We start from the raw sequence: 20,817 nt of genomic DNA, 5'->3' as shown, positions 1-20,817 counted from the left end.
TCTACTGTCTGTGTGCCCAACTCGCAGTAACTTCAACCTAACTAGGAATAAGCAGGAACAAAAAATTTCTCACAATTTGCTGCTCTACCTGACACCACAGACATTAGGAGTCCAAAAAAAAATTCACTCCTAACCCCGACACCATAAAATTCTACAAGAGACATGAAAACAGAAACACTAACTAATGTAGTATAGAGCCTACTCCATGACTTCATGCGTACTACTTACGCCTCAATGTCTCCTACTATAGTGTCCTACTATAGGATGCCTATATATAAAGATCCTCCCCGAATAGGATGCTTCTATCTAAAGATCCTCCCCGAACACAAATCACCTATTTGTGTTTAACCTCCAAACACCGTTCTCCCTAGGGTCTCCATAAGGCATCACACCTGGCCAGCATGTGATCCTCACCCTCAACTACATGCGTGCTACCTCTCACACGCCTACTTTTCCCAACGTACGTACTCACGACTGCACACACCCATTGCAGTCACATTCACTTCAAACGTGCTACTTCACACACGTTCACAACATACCTCCGGTTGCGTGCTCCAATGTACACTCATACTACTAATGCAACTTCAACACGCATGCAAATTCACTAAATTGCATTTAACATAACACATGCACTTAATTAATGCCCACAACACCTCATGAAAGGAATGAATGACACTTTCAGACATGGTGTTGATCAGGCACCATTCTGGAAGCGTGTAACCTTTGACATGAATTATTCTTTTTAAAACAATCTCCACATACGTTATTATTTTGTTTTTTTAAAAGAAACATTTCTCCAGCAATTGCTTCTTTAAAATCCAGTGGCGTTTCACTAACATAAATTAATAAAATTAGAGCATTAAAACTTCATGTATCTTCATTACTTAAGAACTCCATTTTAGAAATCTGTAAAACATTTCTACTCCTGTGCATGACACTATAAATGTCTTCATGAATAAACAAACGTCCTGCATGAATCTAATTTATAGCGAATTGAACTAAACTTCACTTCATTGCTGCTAGAATAGCACTCCACTGCAGCCTCACATTAACTTCTCACACTCCTCCAGTCACAGCAATCACATAAAAGCTGCTACAAAAATACGTATTTTACATTCCCCTAATATCTCCTTTGATTTCCAATTATCAGTTGCATCAAAATGTAAACCATCTTTGACATGTAAAACATAAACAGCTGGACTTCATAGATGCCATTAAACCGGTAATGAACATCTCCAAATGGCAGTCAAACCGCATCAAAACCAAATACCTTGCTTCAGCACTGCCGTGTCCCAATATCCAAAATGCTCTGATAAATTAAAACAGTGTGACATACTCCAAATATAGACCCCTTACGCATTTCACAAATTAATTTGCCTAAACAGTCACTGCAACATCAAATAATTTCTGACAACAAAAAAAAATGTGGAGGTCCGCTCTGCCAGACAACTTCCAATTGTTCCTTTACGAATCTCCATAAAGAAAAACATTTTCCTTTTTCTGCCAGCACGTTGTAAGAGAATAAAAGTACCTCGTAATCTCGTAAAGCTCATCGGGTAAAATAGTCCACTTAAAATCCATTTTGGGAGCAGCATTTCTCCAGTCTGTACACGCTTCATCTCCTCCTAGGAAACGCTTCTATTATTTTCAGCTTCCGAAAGCAATTAAAGAAAAGTCTGTCATTCCTGACAACACGAACTTCACCATGTTCCATTGGACAGGGAAGACTCTTCACTTCCTCGAAGTGCGTTATCGCGTACAGTCCCCAATAGTATGGCCTTTCCTCTAATGTTTTCTCCAACATGGAGATGTAGAACACTGGGGCCGGGCCTCTCTCCCTGTGTTTCAGCCCAACGGACATGCTGGAACGCAACTACGGGAGGGCCTGCTGGGCGCGCGCACCACCCAACGGCCTCAATGGACCCTCTCATGGCCCATACACTTCTGGCGCCGCGCTCTTCTCCCCACAGTGCCTCATGTGCTGCATACCTCCAGGAAGAGCCGATCTGGGCCACCTCAATCACCCGGAACACTTCCTCCACCACAGTCTCCCTGGCCCATGCTGGCTACTTCAAACACCCGCAAGATTTTCTCCATTGCGGCATCGCGCTCTGTGGCTTTTCTGCTGCTCATCCTCCAGTTTACTTTCCAACATCACAGCTTCTTGTGGCTACCTGCAAAGATGTTCTGCAAACCATCATGTACCACGCAGGACTTACGCTTCTCCTGGGCCATTCCAGACCCCAACAGCATAGACTTCTCCAGTTATAAATGCTGTAGCCTCCGCTTCATTTTCCAGAATTCTGTACTCCATCTGGAGCGACATCACCTCTGAGGCCTCACTTCTCCGTCTCTCTGGATCTCCTTCTCCCGTTTTCTACAGCTTCCCCACTGTCCTTCAGGTTCTTAAAATCCTCGTCGCCAAATGTTGTATCCCTGTGCCAGTGATGACAGGGAGCAGGAACCAGGCTGACTCAGGTAAGTGTAAAAGGAAACAGGCTTTATTCTTCTTAGTTACATAGCATAGTATAAGAGGTAGGAGAGTAGGTGATAAGCCTCTGCCCTGGTTCCTAATCCATCTCCCAGTTCCAACAGTCACTCCTTGGAATCCTCAGGCCCCCCACACTCCAAGCTCCACTTAAACATTCTAGGAGGCCCTTGCACACACTCAGCCATTCAATACAGTCATACCAGGATACCACACTAGTCTTTTGGCTGTAGCTCCTGAGATTCTATCCGGGGCTACAACCAAAAGATCAGCGGCTATAGACCTCTTAGCCCCCGCCCTAGCAACTCCCCTGCAGCCACTTCCATGGTGGCCATTTTTGTTTGTTTACTTTTTTTTCTGTATTTTAAATGGCTGTCATGGACAGGGAGAACTGACTACGTGTAGTCCCTTCTCCCCGATCCCTGTCAGCAACTTATTTCTTTTTTTTCCTTAAGTTGAGAAACTGTTTTGCTGTTTCTTGATTCGAGAGAAAATGCTATTAGTACCCTAGTACGACGTGCCGGGGTATCTATAGCAATAGAATGCTTGCAGGGGAGGGGGCATTACCTGCCAGTAATGCCCCCCCAACCTCCTCCTCGGGTTCTATTGCTTAGTTAGTTTCAGGGGTCACAGTCCAATTTGCTCAATTAACCAAAACTACAACTCCCAGAAAGCATTTGTTTTTCAATGACTAACCGAGAGTGGAAACATGGTGTCAACTGGTCACCCTTTCTGTAACAGTTAACATTTATACCCCTTTGCTTCATTTTCCTGTCATTACCTTGTGCTGCTGGAGGAGCCAGGAGCATGCGCAAGGTCGAGCAAGTGCACCTGAAATGGGGAGGTGCCCGTTTGCAGTGCAAGGGTACCTGGAAGGTGGTGCGTGCAGGAGTCTGTGTGCAGAGGGGGTTTCACATACACCGATCTCCCAACTGTACTATTCTTACTTGGGATTTTTAAGCATATGCGCTATGTGTCCGGTGAGTTTGCAAGAGAACGCCCAATAACAAATGTGCACAATCGAATGGGTAACATTCTTTGCGAGACATGACACATGTTACCTGTAACAAAGGTTCCACGCCATTGGTATCTTTCATAGATTCATATGCATCCTACTAATAGCCCAAGCAGGCACATGCCTCTATGGAAGAGCTAACTTTAAGGGGGCAGTAGGGGGCGAGGGTTGGGGAGTTAATTTGCATGGTTGCACACTTTCGACATTGTTTTTGGTTAGAAACGAGACATCCTGCAGAACAGTAACCACCCAGTATACCAGACCTTAAGAGTGGTCAAACCGAAAAGCCCTGATCCGGCTTCTACACATCAAGAAAAAGTGCTCGGAATCAGTGAACACTGTACCCCCTTGTGCCTAGAATTGAAAATGTGTGTAATTCAAATAAACTGTGTAGTCCTATATGGTCATGGTACCCCATTGCATTCTGTTTACCGTTATGTGGTTTGAAGTAGGCACTGCACACCCTATATATTGCTCTGTGTACAGCACCACATGTTTTCATGTTTATAGGCTCTCGCAGCCTTAGATGTTCTTTGTTAGGGCTTTGGAACCAGGCCTACAACACTCTATTAAAATACCTTCATAAAAATGAGAAACAAAAATAAAAAAGAGGGGTTGCGAGTTCAGATGCGTTCTATAAAAGAGGCCCCGAGCAGGCGGAGAGATTGTGAGAAGATGTTTGCGTGCGTGATGGGGGTGGATTAGCTCGTGCTGCCTGGGGCGCGGAGCTCTGTCTGGACTGGCGGCGGCCTGGGCTCCCTGCGCATGAGCAGGAAGTTGGCGCGCAGACAGCCAGGCCCGACACGCAGCCTCGGGCTCCGGTGACTCAGCGCATCCCTTTGTGACCGTAACATGAGGCGCTTGACTTGCCTTACCTTTCGGGGCCGTTGCTTGCACGGGTGGGCTGGCTCAGGCACACGTCTAGGGTTCCCTGCCGAAGGAAAACGGAAAACAAGACTTTAATTGAAACAGGAACATAGGGGGGAAAGGTGCATATAATTCAGTCATCAGATATATCTTTTTAATCACTGCTCCAGGCCTACACTTCCAGGTCTAAACTACGCGCACGCACCATGTGTGCTTCCAGTCAGATTCCCCGATTGAAAGGTCGGAGGCATTTTTGCGCAGTAGGCAGACATCTTTAAAATATTTTTTCCATTAGCAATACAGTGAACAGAAAGTCACCACCATCACAACTGTTGATATTACCATTTCCATCAAACCTTACAGACAAAACCATAATTATCTGAGCAAGCTGTTCTGTAAGCAGACATCTTAATTCATTGCTCAGCGATTTTTACTGCACTCGGATGCAGGGGCCAGCACCTGGTTAGCTGCCCTCTAAACATGGCCGGCTGGACATTTGCCAGGGCTTCTGGGGGCCGGTTTCAATATGATGTTTGTGGGCCCCCTTGGCTACAATTCGTGAAAAGTGTCAGAGGCACCTAAGGAGTGCATAATAATAGACACAAAGGAATGCAGCAAGGATGAGAATTGCTGCAGATTATCACCGGGAAGGCAAGGCGTGGTGAGCAGGGGCGTTGCTAGGGGGGGGCTGAGGGGGCTATAGCCCCGGATCTTTTGGCTGTAGCCCCGGATAGAAGCTCAGGAGCTACAGCCAAAAGACTAGCTAGCCCCGAGTCCTGACAGCCTGGACATTAGCTTAGCCCCGGATCTTTTCCAGACCTAGCCACTCCCCTGGTGGTGAGATGAAACACTAAATGTGCACTGAAAAGCTAGTAACTGCTCTTTGTCACCAAGATGCTAATACAGACGAAACCGGATAAAAAGCAAGGTGATAACAACACTGCTGGATGCTGGGCCCAGCAGAGGCCGCCTGTAACGTGCGCCATCCATAGCACACATTTACAGTCTTGAATTAAGGCAGGGCTCAAGTCGAGGGTACAAGCGGGTGGACAGAGTACACCCACTTTTTCAGGACTCCCCCTATTTTCTTCAGAGTTCACCTCTTATGTGCTAATTTCTGGTGACAACACATTCAATTTATGTTAATGAGTCCCCCCACTTTTCTTTTAGGAATTGACCCCTGATTTAAGGTGACAGAAACTAGCAAAGCAGCCTAAATGTGTGCAGGAAAAAGAACATATTTAATGCCATGAATTAAAGAAATAGGTTGCTGTGTAGTAAGACTGCCAAATGGGTGAAGTTGCTCAGGGGCTTCCTGAGGGTTAGGGCCCATTTCAACTGAAAAGGTTGAAAGCCCCTGACGTCGTCCTTGCCTCTAAAGTACATCTTTACACGCCAAAAGTATGCCTCATGTCCACCAAACATGGAAAACCAAAGCCTTCTTATAATCCTGGCCTGACAATTGCTCTGCAGAGGAGAGGTTCCTTTCTATCTGAGTAACAAAGAGATGGCAAGGCCCCATGCTCTGAGCTCGACTGGGTTTTCATCATAAAGAGCACCAAACACTGCTAAAAATCCTGCCCCAGTTATTCCCTCCAAGAGAGGGCTTGTGTCTTGGATCCTTGTACATTCTCCACTGGGACAATACCACCAGGTGTCGGTTTTACTGCAATGTAATGCAAGTGGTCTTGTATAGCACCGTTCTCCCATTATTGGTAGCCCCGCTGTGCTCGGCTATGTAAGAGAAAGGGTGTGGAGCGGGGAGGGGCATGTGGGAGAGGCAGATGCGAAACCTGTGGTATTGATGGGTGCAGGTCCGAGGTTCCCGGTTCCTGTGCCCCAATCTGCTTTCTATAGGCTTGGCGGAGAAATAGGGATGAACCAAAGATCTGATAAACGACAGCGCTTTAGATCTGGTGAGCCGCTGATGCGGTGCAATGCGAGAGGATAAAGCTTTGTCGTGGCTCTGTTAGCACCGATGTGCTGATGACTAGGCCTGTGGCAGTTGTCTGCGGGGGGGGACAGCTGGGGGGGCTCGTGTATGAAGTGTAAATTGTTAGATTTTAGAGGGCTGTCGGTTAATACGGGAAATTGGCCCTGCAAGGCAAAACAACCTGCCCTCCTGCCACTGGCCTCTTGCAGACCGGTCCATGTCACTAGCTGACATTGTAGCTCTCTCCCAGTCTTTCTTTCCCACTCCCTCTCTTATAGATACATTGTCCCATGAGCAACAAAAGTTCTGCGAGTTGGCAGAGGAGGGAAAGGGGCAATCTGAAAACTCCACTCAGTTACCGTAAACTGAATGCTACGGATTTTGGGTGGCAAGAAGTTTTGGTTCAGAAAAGGGGCTACTGGAAATGTGGGGGTCACAGTTGGCCATTTTGCCTTCCTTAATATGCGGATTGGCAGGCTGAGAGACACCTCTAAGCTCACTCCAGCAGAGGGGACAACATTTAAAGTTGCAAGATACTAGCCACATGCACATAGCACAACATGTCTTACTTTCCAAGGGTAAAATGTCACTTGCCAATGGCTAGTGGCTGAGTGCAAATGAGGCCTCCTGCTTGAGCATGCTCAAGTTCTGCGGGTCAGCGGACGTGGCCTGCTCGGAATCTTTCCAATCACGGGCAGGGCCTGTCTTGGGCAGGGACATTTTTACTCACTACAATTAGGCAAATACTCGCAACAAAAAAAAGGGAGTAACAGCTTGGCAAGTGCCTGTCTCTAGTCGCTTCCTACTCTGCTATGAGCATAGGGCAGAGGCGTCAGATAGTAGATGCCACAAAACACTCTACTGTTGTGTACACCTACCTGAAGAGGGCCTTTACGATTAAACATATAGTCATGGTAATTTCTGAGCAGAAAGAAAGTATGCATTACAACAACCTATCCAGGTTTTTATCATCTTTCTCTCATTTCAGATCAGATGGCCACACCAGATGGATGGATGCTCAGAGTTGCCCGCCAAGCCCTCCACGGACCTCCCTGCATGAACATTGTCAAACACACTATTTGCATACCATGGCAATTGAAGAATATCAGTCTACTGCAGGTTTAAATAGCGCCAACTGGGATTCATGGGGGCTTCGAAGCACTAGGATAACCCTACAAAAAGACATCGAACAACAGATAGTTGCACCTGTTCAAATCAACTTGCAAAGCACATTACCGACCAATGCATCCTAACCCCCAGAGCAAGCAAGACTCCCCCGGACACAAATGCCACTATGCTCCCGCCAATTATACCTAGAAACAGATCTGCATTCTAAGCTGAGGGTACTTCCTGTCTGCATGCAAAACTAGCATACTGATACCACCTGCGCGTAACGCAGCAAACCCGCATGAATATAGGGTTGGGTTATTCCCCATTATGGAGTCCCTTAAGAATCTATTGGGATGGGAGGCGTTACCACATGCAGTCATTTCTCCTAGACCATTACTGACGCTTTTTAAAGAGGTATTAATTCAATTACAAAGAAGGTGGTATTTGCATCTATGGTATACTAGACCCATAATCTGGTAGAGCAATAAAATCATCGGTATTTGTAAAACCTGCAAGTTTCATTATCAACGCTACACTTGCAATAAGGCTCCATGTCAGCTCTCCCTCAGGAAAGACTTAACTCCAGTCAGGGGTTTCCATACATTACATTATGGGAGTTCTAGTCTTGCCAACTGAATACAATTGACTAAAGTGAAAGCAAAGACCAGAACTGGAATAATTTGTGCTCAGTGACATGGAATCATCTAAAGACCTTACGTACCGGCTAGAAAGCCTCTCCGACTGTGAACCTGTAACCAACAAAATATTTTGGTGCAGCCACAGCCAAAAGGTTCTTCAGGAGATCAGTTTTTGTGGGACTGGTCGTATGTCAGTGTGCTGAGCCTTCCATAAACGTATGGTATGCGAGTGTCAGTGGGTCATTGGATGTGCCAAGCTTCTTAGGGTACCGTTGGAGAAATAGCAGATATCAAGCATTTTGACCCTTAGGTTATGTTATGTTACTTGGCATTTATATAGCGCTCTATATATCATTAGTATGACCTCAAAGCGCTGGTAGGTTGAACGCCTTCGGGAACCGTTGTTCAGGTCAGTAGAGAGGGATAGTGTTGTAGGGTGCGTGGGTGCACCAGATGTGTGCAGCGGATGTAATTGCCGGATGGAAGCTGCATCCTAGCGTTAGGTGTGGTGATGAGGATATCAGTTGGATGTGTGCAGTCTGGTGGGTGGACTCCCAGACTGGGCTTTGGCTGCGTTAGGCCTGAAGGACGCTTATGTGAGCAACTAGGCCGCAATGGGCTCAGCTAGCTGCGTTTTATAGGGTGATGAGGTGATCATGGGGTCGGGTTTGTATGTGGACAGCTAGGCCAAATTAGTCAGGGGTATAGCGGTGTACTAGTTGAATGATGGTGTATAGTAGAGAGTAAGCGTAGTGCTGTGATGTGATGGTTATATTTAAGGTGCCTGAGACCAGGCACGTGAGCAGGAAGGCAGGGAGCAGAGCGACATATGGACACAGAGACCGGGGGCTGGGCTTACAGCAACAGGAGGGGATGCGGATATAAAGCAACAGGAAGGGAACTGGGAAGCAGGTTGACATTTACATTCGTATTTCATCCGCTCCTTAGGGCCTAATTTACAAAAATGTTGTAACATGGGAAAGTGCCATTGAAAACATTTTTGTAAATCAGGCTGGTAATGTTTTGGTTAAGAAAACACAGGAAAAAAACCTTTGCTATGGCATATTGTTATAAATAACTGATCGGAGCAATCTATAAAAAGAAAAAATGCAGAATTAAAAAAAACACTCTGCAAGTCAAAATTGTGTATGTACTAAAAATTGTGTATGCACGTGCGGGGAAATTACTTTTTGAAAAGATTTCATTACACACAAGGCCCCAGGCCTTCGCGAGGCAAAATGTGAAACAGGTTGCGGATACAGAGGCCAGGTATTGGCTGCGTGACCAGCAGTGGGACTGCCGGAGGAGTCATTGACCCGGAGATTGTCTCGATCCCAGAGATTTGCCAGGATTTTCAGGGTCAAATCCTGCGCGTTTCCGGGCACGGCGCGGGAGATGGGAAGTTTCCACTAGGGCGTGTTGCATCAACGCTGTTCAGAAATTGGCCGGGTCCGACTTTCAGAACATGCATACGCCAATGTAGCAAGCAGCGAAAAAAACAGAATGTCCTCCAAACTGGGGAAAAGGCCCATCTAGTGTTTCAAATAATAAAAAACAACTCGGACAAACACTCCTTGATGGATACTTCAGTAGAGACAATAAAAAACAAAAAAACTCAAGCCCCCGCCAGCACCTTCTGTTACACAGTAGACTACTTCCTCTCTGCTCTATCAAGGGCTTGTATGATAGCGACGATGTTTTTTTCATTGGCACAAAGTTAAAACTTTGGGCCTCATTATGGGTTTGGCGGCAATACCGCTGGTATACCTGCAGACGAAAATACCGTTACTGGCACTTGTCTGCCGATAACCGTCAGACAGTGCTTTAAGTGGGCTCTCCAAAAAGTGGGGCTGAGCCAGGGCCCTGCCGGGGCCTCCCCGGTCCCACCACACCACGACACATTATCCCACCATGGCCGCAGCCACAACGGGAGATGCACCCGCCATTTTCGCGTCAGACAAGCTGACAGAAGTGCCAGCCAGCCACAGGTGTGGCTGGCTGGCACTTCTGTCAGTCACTGTAACTTCCTCCTGTGACCCCCCCTCCCCTACCCCACACCCCCAAGTGAGGCCCCCCACACCTCAATGTCTTACCCCACTTAATGCCCTGCCGGCAGATTACAAGTGCCGGTATTCATGGTAAGTCCCCATTTCCTTGGCGTCCCATAGGACTCTGGGGAGATTATGCCGCAATTACTGGCAACAGCATTACCGTGCCAGCGATACAGGCATTTGTGTGCCGTAGGGATCAGATTTACATCCAGCTCTTAGCTGAAGGCAAATCTGTCACCCCTACCAGGAAAGTTGTATTTGGCTGGTCCGGTAAAAGTGCTGGTAAATGTTATTACCAGTACTTTTACCATGTACTGGCCAACTCTTAACACCTTTTCTGTGAACTTTATTCCCTGAAGGCAGTGAAAAAATATATATATAAGGTTTTGCATATTTAAAATGCCTTGATTGTGTACTGAGCGATCAGAAATGGCTGCACACTGTCCATCATTTTGGAAGACGTTGGAATACTTTAGCATTTAGTACCAGGACATGGGCAGTCTAGGCCGATATAGTGACACCAGCCTGATTCCCCAGACCAGTCGCCTCCAACGAGATCCTGAACGCTATTAGCACCCTGGTGCTACCTCCCAGGTGCCAATATTGTTTTTCCTAAAACAGAAACATTGTGTCTGCACCTACAGCGCTAGCCCAATTTCCTTTCAAGTGCATTTTTAAAACTACAAAACAAGACGGCCTGTTAATAAGAAATCCCCTATGATTCTAAGAGCTCAGCTGCTTCCTGAACCTAGGTCTGCGTTCATTAAACACCATAATAATAATACATGCTTTTTTAAGTCCCTTTTCTATGTCACCGGTCCATCTCAAGAGCATGGTGGCCTGCATGTAAGTGTGGTAACTGGTGGAGGGACAGCAACCGAGGACTGGGAGGGGGGCACTAAAGGACATGTGACTAATCCTGATAATGGAATTCCTCAGCACCCCCCAAAGGGTGCTAGATTTGATTACCATGTACAGCCCTACGGATATGGATTTTATCAGCTACTTTGACTCCTTAAAAAAGGTGAATACACCCAAAAAATTAAAGTGAGTGTTTTGATCACTCGTAGCAACAACGGAATTGGTGGGAAAGCATACAGGAAGAGGCCCTCCCAAGGGAATGAGAAGACGTGCCCCAGACTCTTTGATTAAGGATACCTGCTAGCAAACTTTTGGCACTTGGCTTTCGAGGTCAATTTGAGGAAGACCCCACTCATTAAACACACAAGACGTGTGGTTGTTGAAGCTCCGATTCGTAGCAGTACTGTAGATCGCTGCTGAGAGTTCACAGTGGTGTTCTGGACACCTGCCGGGTGAAATGGGATGAGGAACATGCGTTGAACAATGGCCCAGCGCCACAGGTTCTGTGCCTCCAGCGATAGCGCAGGGGAACGCATCCCACTCTGTTGCCTGATGTAAAACATGGTGGTGGAGTTGTCTGTGAAGACCCGCACCACCTTCCCGTGGAGCAGAGGCTGAAAAGACTTGAGGGCCCAAAAGACTGCCTGCAGTTCCAGGACATTGATGTGCAACTCATTCTCCTCTGGTAGCCAGAGCCCTCTGGCGTGAGATTGTCCTGTGTGAGCCCCCGAACCTTCTAGGAGGGTGTCAGTCATGACTGTCGCTTGATACACAGGGACCTGAAAGGAAGCGCGCTGTGAGAGATGAGGATAAACGGACCACCACTGCAGGGGAAGCCTCATTGAGAGCGATCTTGTTGGTCCAGAAATTCTTGAAGGGCTCTCCTCTGTAGCTTGCAAAAAAGGGATCAGATGAATGCAGGAGGATATCATCCACAGCAGTGACCTGATGGTCTGGACTGTTGCAACAGAAGCTCTCGACAGCCGTTCGTCCTTTCCTAGGATGGTGTTCACCCTCTCTTCTGAGGGGGTCACTAGACACGAGAGTGTGTTGAGTCGGGCACCCAGGAATAGTGCGTCTCAAGATGGCACTATGCAGGACTTCCGATAATTTATCGAGAGCCCAAGTGAAGTCGTGATCCGGATGGTCTCTGCAGTGTGCTTGATTGCGAGTGTGTGAGAGCGGGACCGGGTGAGCCAATCGTCCAGGTAAGGGTAGATGTGGATTCCTTTGCGGCACAAATGCGCTGCCACCAGGGCTAAGCATTTGGTGAACACCTTCGGGCCCATTTCAGGCCGAAGGGCAGAACCTTGAACTGGTAATGCTACCCCTGAATGAATACGCCCCAGTGTTTGCGATAAATGGCGACATGGGAATAAGCGTCTTTCAGCTCGAGAGTCTCCAGGAAATGCCTTCCTCCAGCTGGTCCTGAACGTTTGGGATTTTGTTAACTTGTTGAGGTGCCACAAGTCTAGAATCGGTCACCACCCTATCTCTAGTACACTCCAGAGCCAGGGAAGCACAGAGGAACTGGCTCTACTGCCCCTTTGCTGAGCATGGCTTGAACCTCCTTTAGCAGCCGTGTCCAGAATGTGTCCCTGTTGAAGGAGTTAGAGTACCCATTTGTCTGTGGAGATCTTCCGCCACTGATTGACAAATTGCGATAACCAGCCTCTGTAAGGGAGGCATGGTATCAAACCGTAAAACAGACACAAGTGATCACAGTTTAAGGGTGTTAATTATTGAAGGGGTTGGAAAAACGCCTATCTATTCCTAAATCTAAAGATGGGAGCAAGCTACGACCATCAAATAATAATAATGCAGTCCTAGTAGAGTCTTGTCAAAATAAAAGGGCCTATACTAAGAATCCTACTGTCAATCCTTACTTCTAAATACAATTAGTGTGGGAAACAATGCTATGCAAAAGGAAAGTGTTCAAGAATTGATATGTCAGGATATTTGTGCCGTTGGCTCTCCTTCCCCATGTTTCCAGCATGGGACAAGGCGGCACACTCAAGCTTAGCAGACACTGGTGCTTCTCTGGCACAAGGATGCAGTTCAATACATTAGCATCAGGGGCTTCTATGCCAAAGTCTCTTTGCCATTCAAAGTCTCTTATTTCAGAGGGCCTGATGCGTCAAACATTAAAGTTCCTTTCTTCTGGTGGATACACCGCCCCCGACCTGCTGCGGTACTGGCTCGCGGCACAAGCGCAATTCGCCTCCTACTGGTATCCTGCCCTCCCCCCTCGCCCGCATGTTAAGATGGAAATATTAGCGGCAGAAGACACCAACATAATGTCATTAATACTACACTGGCAATATGTACCAGATTCGCCTATTGACCCGGTTGGGATCACTGTGCACGCTAGGGGTTGAATATTCAAAGTAGGTGCCGAACAACAGCCGTACTACAAGTGGCTCCCCGCTTGGCGATTTCCCGGGCTGGAACCCACACATAACACAGCCCTGGTGCGACATTGGGAGGCCCTGGGGTACCTTGCTCTAACAGACTTCTACCCGGAAGGGCAGTTTATAACTCCACATACATGGAGGCCAGGCCACTCTGGTTCAGCATTGCAATATCTGCAATTCTATAGATTTTGCGCCGCCTTCCAAACGGCCTGGCCTGGTTTCCCTAACGAACCTCTGGACTCCCCAGAGATTACTTACATTGCTAACTCGGGCGGCGCCCGTGGGGTGGTCTCTTCACTGTACAAGCTCATGCAGATGGGTGCCCCGATCCAACCCCCCTGGGCCCGGGATGACGGGGTGGCTGAGTTGGAGGTGGAGCTCACCGACCACTTATGGGGGAAAATGTGCTCACACACTAACAGAGTCTCCCTCAACTTCCGCTACCGAACCATACAATATAAACTGTTAAACAGATTGTACTATACCCCGCGCAGGATTTCCAGATTTGCACGAACCACCCTGCAACCCTGCCCTTGTTGTGGTACAGAGGGCGCTTGTGATTTACACATGTTCTGGGAATGTCCGAGGCTGGCTGAATTCTGGGGCAAGATCATGGAGACACTATCCGTAATCAGTAACACTGTTATTGACCTTGACCCGATGGGTGTTCTGGTTGGGGTGTGGCTGGTTGAGGGGGCCCAACAAATGGCTAAATTCTTAAATGCGGGCTGCATCGTAGCCAAGAAATGTGTCCTACAGAATTGGAAGAGTCCCTCTCCCCCCTCATTCCAGAAGTGGTGAAACCTACTCATCTGGTCCCGTAATTGTGAAGAGGAGTACATCGGCATGATTCCAGCTCGCTCTCGCCCCAAGAACATTTGGACTGCGTTCAACAGCTACCTCCATAGCCTGGGTAAGACTTTCTCTGTAGGGGGGTCCTCCCTGAACTCTAATTAAAGCACTGTTGCATTGTGTCTCACCACGATACCTTGCTTTTCACCTGTTGTTATATCACTGTATTTTGCTACCAACGATTCCTTGACACATGTATTGTACTCATTAGTCGCTCTGATGTATGTGTATGCAATATGCCTCTGCCAACAAAAAAAAAAGTTTAACAAAAAAAAAAAAATCCTTTCTTCTCAGGATTTCTTATGCACAATCTCTCGGGTGATTTACTGTTCACCCTGGGTCCCCCACTGCCGGGCTCAGACCCACTTTCAGGTAATATTCTTAATTGATCTCCCTCAATCGGGCTCAGACCATTTTATCTCATTTTCCAATCTTTCCTTTTCTATTTCAAATATCGAAGACTTTCAATTGTACGCGGGAATTTGCATGACCCGCCGCAGGACCACTTCGATTCAAAAACTCGTTCTATTTACAATTCTTTCACTTCTGCCACCTTTCGGCTGGATTCCTTCCAGAGACCTTTGATTGAGCACACACGCGGTGCCAGACCACTCTGTCAACGATATTGTATTTCTTTCAAAGTTCAAACATTCATCAGCAGTTCAACTTTACTTGCGACTCTTATCAAACGCGTTTATAACAATGTTCGTTTCAGCACTCGCCATACAATGTTGCTGCTTGGAACCTTGGCTTCAACACAGACCGATCTCATATCGGTCTCCTCAACTCACTGGCTGTGTTGATTCCTCTGTTGATACTTTGTTCTTGGAGCCAAGGATGATACCACAGCGGCTGCTGCTTCTCCCGACTCGATTAGTCATGTAGGAGGAGCACGGGTACCTCGGCACACAATGGGGGATTCTTCAAACTTTTCTCCGGGTTTTAAGCTGTCCAATCTCGGGGTTTCTTGATCATAACGGTGTCTTTCCAGAAAGGTCATGGGAATTTCCCTCCATGCAAGCCCCTTGTGGTTTGCCGTCCTTCGTCCCTCATTCAGCTGCCGTCTCAAAACTGCTGTTTCCTTGTGTGCTTTACCATTCTCAGAGTGTGCTTTCGTGCTCCGTCTTTTATCCATGTGCGGGAAGCTTAATAGAAGTCAGGTGCGAGTGTCGGTTAGTAATTGCCTGACCTCACCTGACCATTGTATAGGGGACGTCATGTATACTGCTCGGGTGTTAGTCTGTTTTCTCCCAGACCGGGCTGTCCATGTGTATGTGTTCGTGTAGGAAAGGGGCGCGGGATAGGGTTCCTATGTATCCTACCTGTTAGAATGGGGTAAAGGTGTAACAGGGCAGGGGATACCGCGTCTCGCCATCCAGTGTCCCACTCCCACGAGACCCCTTAGCCAGGTGATCCTCTCGCACTTGTCAACCCCAGGAACTGGAACCAAACGCGATGGCTGTGTCCTGGTAACCTGGATGACAGATCCCCAGGGACTAGTGGGTGAGACACCTTCTGGTTTCTCACACCTCCCACTGGGGTGCAGAAGCGTCTGCGGGCTGGATGAGGTCAAAGGGGCGACGACGGCGCTGGGTGCCACTGCCGTAGGCCTGAGGACGTCCCCTATAAGCCTCCTGGGTGGTAGAGAGGGAAGGTTGATGACAAGGGGGGAGGGGCAAAGCTCTTTGATGATCTAGAGACTCTCCATTTAGAAGAGCGAAAGGACTGTCTCCTCTGCTGAAGCATGCCTAGAGAACCCGCCATCTCAGTGTCAGTCTTTATGGCCTGCAGAGTCTTGTTGACCGCCTTCCCAAACAAGTTGGCGCTATTGAATGGTATGTCAATAACTTCGACCTGCACATCTGCATGCAAGTTGGTGGCCTTGATCCAACTCTGGTGGCAGAGGGCCACACCATTGCCCATCTGGAACCTGCGAAGTCAAGGACGCCTTATCGCGTGGTCGGAAGCCACCTCCCCTTTCTGGAACAGGGCTAGGACTTCGGCCTTCTTATCATCAGGGAGGAAGTCAAGGATGGGCTGCAACTTATACCACACATCCCTGTCATATCTCGACAGGATGGCAAGGGCGTTGGCCACCTCGATTGTTGACAATGACGTTGTTATGATGTTTTATCTGCTGCATCTAGCTTTTTTCCCTTCTTGGTCTGGAAGAACCTTAGATGAAGAAGAGTGGTTGGAAGACCTCTTTCTAGCAGTGGCCGAGACCACATAGTCTGCGAGGGCTGGGACCTAGGGGCAGAGTCTGGAACCTGCTACTTCTTCTCCAGCTGGTATTGTTTCGCAGGAGTCGTATTAGGGGCTTTCGTGACAGCCAAGCCATCCTCCAATATGTCATCCAACAGGGGAACTGACACCATTGTATTCTTGGAGGACTCCTGCTGTTCAAAAAGGAAACCTTCCATTTTATTTTCCTCTGATACTAAGTTGAACAGCTTGGAAGCTCTATATATGACGGAGTGGAACAACCAGATTTCGTCCGGCGGAAAGGCCCTTGAGTGCACATCGACATCAGGGGGATCCCCATCTGCGGGAATGCAATTTTCAGACTCATCCGTATGTGTACCGGTCATGATGGTATCAGTGTCCATCTGAGCCGCATATTCTACCACAGGGGAGCAGTGCCACGGGCGATGGCCGAGGGGTAACAGGGGCCTTATGAGGCAGCGGCTGAGCCCGAGAAGGCCTCAGAGGGTTCCTTGCTAGAACAGAGGCAGGAGCAGTGAGCAGGCACTGCTGGTTTCAGCCACTTGTGTGTGCAAGTTGGTCAAGATGTCCAAGGACATATCCCTAGCTGCAGGAGCAGGTGCTGGAGCTAGACCCTTTGGAGGGGTAACTGACTGGCAAGGCCGGGGGTGGGTGACCTTTGATAAGAAATTGGCATAATGTGGTCAGGGTCCCCCTTGGCCCTCTTCCTGATCAGAGTAGAACCCTGCTGGCAGATCTTCCTCAGAACTGGTGTAGATTCCTGGAGACCTCCTGTGGGAGCCCAGATGTGCCAGAGAGAGGAGTGGTGCAGTCTTGGTGAGTCTAGGTAGGAAGTTCTGAGCTGGAGGCATGTCCCTCACCAAGCCAGAGCCATTAGTAAAAGAGGAGATGACTGGAGCCTGCGGAGCAGGAAAATGTGCCGTCGTCATCGGGACTGCCGTCGGAACCGCTAACGGAGGCCTAGGAGGCAAGAAAACCCTGGGTATGCTAACCATTGCAGTGGTAATGGTGATGGTTAAAGACGAGCCACTTAGAGCTGCATCCGTAGAAGGAAGAGCCGTCTTCGTAGACAGGGCCTTGTCGACAGGCCAGTCGTCGATGGGGAGAAGGACCTGGTTGATGAAGTCATCAACGAGGCTCGTGTTGAAAACAGAGTCAATGATGGTGGAGCTGGTGATGGGTGTTTTTATGACTTGCCCTTCGATGAGGATCTGTGGTTGGCCACTGACGACAGTGATTTTCTTGCGAACGGAATAAGTCTGCCTGCCTATAGGCTGTCGATGGAGCCGGTGATGGCGTCCGGCCTCCCTCCAAACTGGGTCCCGCAGCCATAACGACCGCTGATGACGAAGGCGCGCATGACTTCGCCTTCTTTTGGATCTTTGCCAAGGAAGTATCCTCAAAGAACCTTGACCTCTTTTTATCCGAGGGAGCACGCTCTTTGGACCTAGCGGTCCTGGAAGAGGCATGAATACGCCCAGAGACTACGTCAGAGGACTTACACCCTTTGATCCACACCACCAACCGCTAATGGCGGTCCTTCTGTGTCTTCGAGGGAAAGATTGGCAAATCGGACATCCGTACACATCATGGTCGCGATGGAGGCAATAAATGCACCCGAGGTGCCGAACCTCGATGAAGATATTCTTCAAGCCACATTTCTCACAGGACCTGAAGAGACATTTCTTTGTGCGTCCGCTATGGTGTCGATTTGAAGGCCCAAGCCTGGGCCTGTGGCGCCACGAGTTGGAGATCCAACGATGGATAGGGGATATCTTCTCGCAACGGGTCCCAAACAATCGAGGAATTCTTGTAAAAATAGGCGCAAAAATCTGCTAAAAGTTGTCAGATTTCGAGGATCGAAACACGAAGACTCCCAACCCAAGAAACTTGTGGTAAAAATCTGAAGATGGCTATCAGGAGTGGAATTTAGGAGGACAAGTGTCATTGGTTGGGGCAGTACAGCCCAAAGTGATACTGATCGGCAATAGAGGAGACAAGCAGATCTTTAGCTTAAAATGAAACTGCTTTATTTTTACTGGGGATTTCCAGCCTGACAATGGTGAATATTCATGAGCATGTGAATCCATGCTGGAAAAAAAGAACGAATGCCAAGTATTGTTCAATCTGCAATTTCATATGTGTGGTATTTCCTATGTTCCTTTAAATATTGAGCCTTCTGGGATTGTCCCAAACTACCCTGGTGGAGACAGGCTCGGACTGTCCTACAGGGCAACAGGCCAACGCTTGAACCAAAAACATAAAATGCTAGTGTGGGCCCGTTTTTTTGTTCAAAGTGGGCTGCTTTTTTGGCCAGTTGATAAGTTACTTCACCATGCGGTTAGTATTTTTGACCAGTGTTACTGAATAAATATTCTTTAAAATCCACAATTTTCATCACATTTTATCAAACCTCCCCCTTGGGTACTACTCAAACAGTCTGTCACAAAAGGAATGAATTGCAATTTGCAACTGTGGCCCAATTTTTCATTGGTTGTCAGAGAACATTTTGTGCCCCAGTCCGACCCTGGGTGGAGACATGTGACGAAGCCCCAGCTAATGCTAGTTACTGATATGAAAAGCATCACGTGGCATACGCCCTTACGAATAGACACCCTTCTCCTGTCCTAAACAGGGGCTGCACCATACAGTGCGCCCAATTTACATCCAGACAAAGGGGGCGGGGGGGGGGGGGTAAACAAAACATAATCCCAATAAACAAGCTGTTGGCAAAGATGTTTTGAGCCGAAAAAGCAAACCAAGCAGACCCACTTGTAAATATTAAAAGCATTTATTAAAAAGATTGTATGAAAGTAGCTGCTGCTTCGGAGCCAACCATCTTCTCGAGTGCAAAAAAAAATCCTCCCAGAGTTCTTGGCGGCCTGCTCTTATCAGTATCACTGCAGGAGGAACAGCCTGCAGCATATGCCAAAATGACATGCCGTTTAGCAGTCTGTGCTGCAGGATGACTGGATCTTTGAAAATTAGGAGCGGGGACGGGGGGGGGTCTTGAATTGAATGATTTGAACATACAACTATCTAAGGAAACAACGAGCCTCGCGTGTCGTTGTTATGCGGGTATCACTAGGATAAAAGAGCAGGCTTGGAGAGGCAGGGTGGGGCGGTGGGGGTGACGCGTGGGCATGATCGTGATGTGCGAGAGTACACAGTGATCCACCCCTCCCAAAATATCTACTTTTGAACAGTCGCGCCTTCGACTTTTCGCCGACAGCAGAGGTGGCAGACTGAAGTCTGGGCTGGCCGAGGGCGTGTGGGCGTGCGTTATCTCACAGAAGTAGACATGCTAATCCATCTGCACCACAAAACTTGCAGCTTGTGACTTATTCACACCTGACGTCCCTTGACGAAGCCACACACTCATTATGGAGATGCCACAGGATTTATTTATTTTTTTTTTTTTTACAGCAATGTGCCTAGCACCTTGAGGGCTTTCTGAAGTCTGCAGTGCCAACAGGGCCGGCCTTATGGCAGGGCTGCTCGGGCGACTGCCCATGGCGCCCTGCCATTAGCCCCCTGCCACACCAGCTTGCGGGCGGTGGGGTGTCTTTCAAGGGCTCCCCCGAGCTGGTGCAGTAGGAGAAGGTACGACAGGCACTCGATGGAGCGCATTTAATAACAATAGGGCGCCTGCCGTGCATATTGAAAAATGTGGTGCTCCTCCACTCCCTCCCGCAGGACGAGGGGCGCGCGTGGGGTGAGGCGCCACATTTTGGGTTTGCTGCCCGGGCCACTGCAGCTTCTAAGGTTGGCCCTGAGTGCCAACACTGAATGGTTTATAATGTCAGTGTTTGGGGAGCTTTTATTCCCCAATCAATGGATTTGTGTACATATGGATCTCCGACGCTATGCGAAAATAACGAGAGCCGACACTTACTCGGTAGAAATTATAGTTGAACAGTTACAAATCAATTCTACTGGGTCCAGTTGCAGCAAATGGGATTTTGGACTATGGGCTACGGGTGAAAAAATAAAATTCGATCTACTGAAGGTCCATGTTGTGTTACTGGGTTTTAAATAAAGCACGTGCTGGTCGCATTGGTTATTGGGAGCAGTGGAAGATGGTGTGCTGTTGTGTTGAGGCGTGTGAATCGTAAGGTGTGAGCATGGATGCCGTAGGTGTTTTTGGCACATAGTCTGTAGGGATATGCACTGCATCGAGTTGATGCGACATTCCAGCACTGGAGAGAGGGCTTTAACAGGTGTTATCAGCTGGCACCCGAGTTATGAGCCCCAGAGAAGCTGAGGGTACATAAGGGTAAGAGACAAGAACAATGGTTACAGCAGCACTCTCCCTCGAGGATGTAATACCATTATAATAAGCCTTCCTCACAAAAACAGTTT

The 20,817-nt window shown here is 48.1% G+C and overlaps 1 protein-coding gene across 2 annotated transcripts in view; it reads right to left on the bottom strand.

The window, feature by feature from the left end:
* The window catches only part of PLEKHH3 (pleckstrin homology, MyTH4 and FERM domain containing H3), a 315,427-nt gene that overhangs the window by 165,941 nt on the left and 128,669 nt on the right, over positions 1 to 20,817 (bottom strand). For both annotated transcript variants that reach the window (XM_069634421.1, XM_069634422.1), the window contains exon 2: positions 4,379 to 4,434. In XM_069634421.1, coding sequence (XP_069490522.1) covers positions 4,379 to 4,434 — 56 coding nt within the window. The remainder of the gene's footprint in view (positions 1 to 4,378; positions 4,435 to 20,817) is intronic.

This window comes from Ambystoma mexicanum, chromosome 13 (genome assembly GCF_040938575.1).
Source record: "Ambystoma mexicanum isolate Mex_15411 chromosome 13, UKY_AmexF1_1, whole genome shotgun sequence".
NCBI lineage: Eukaryota > Metazoa > Chordata > Amphibia > Caudata > Ambystomatidae > Ambystoma > Ambystoma mexicanum.
Note: the sequence above shows the minus strand (reverse complement) of the source record. Positions and strands in the feature narration are given on the sequence as shown.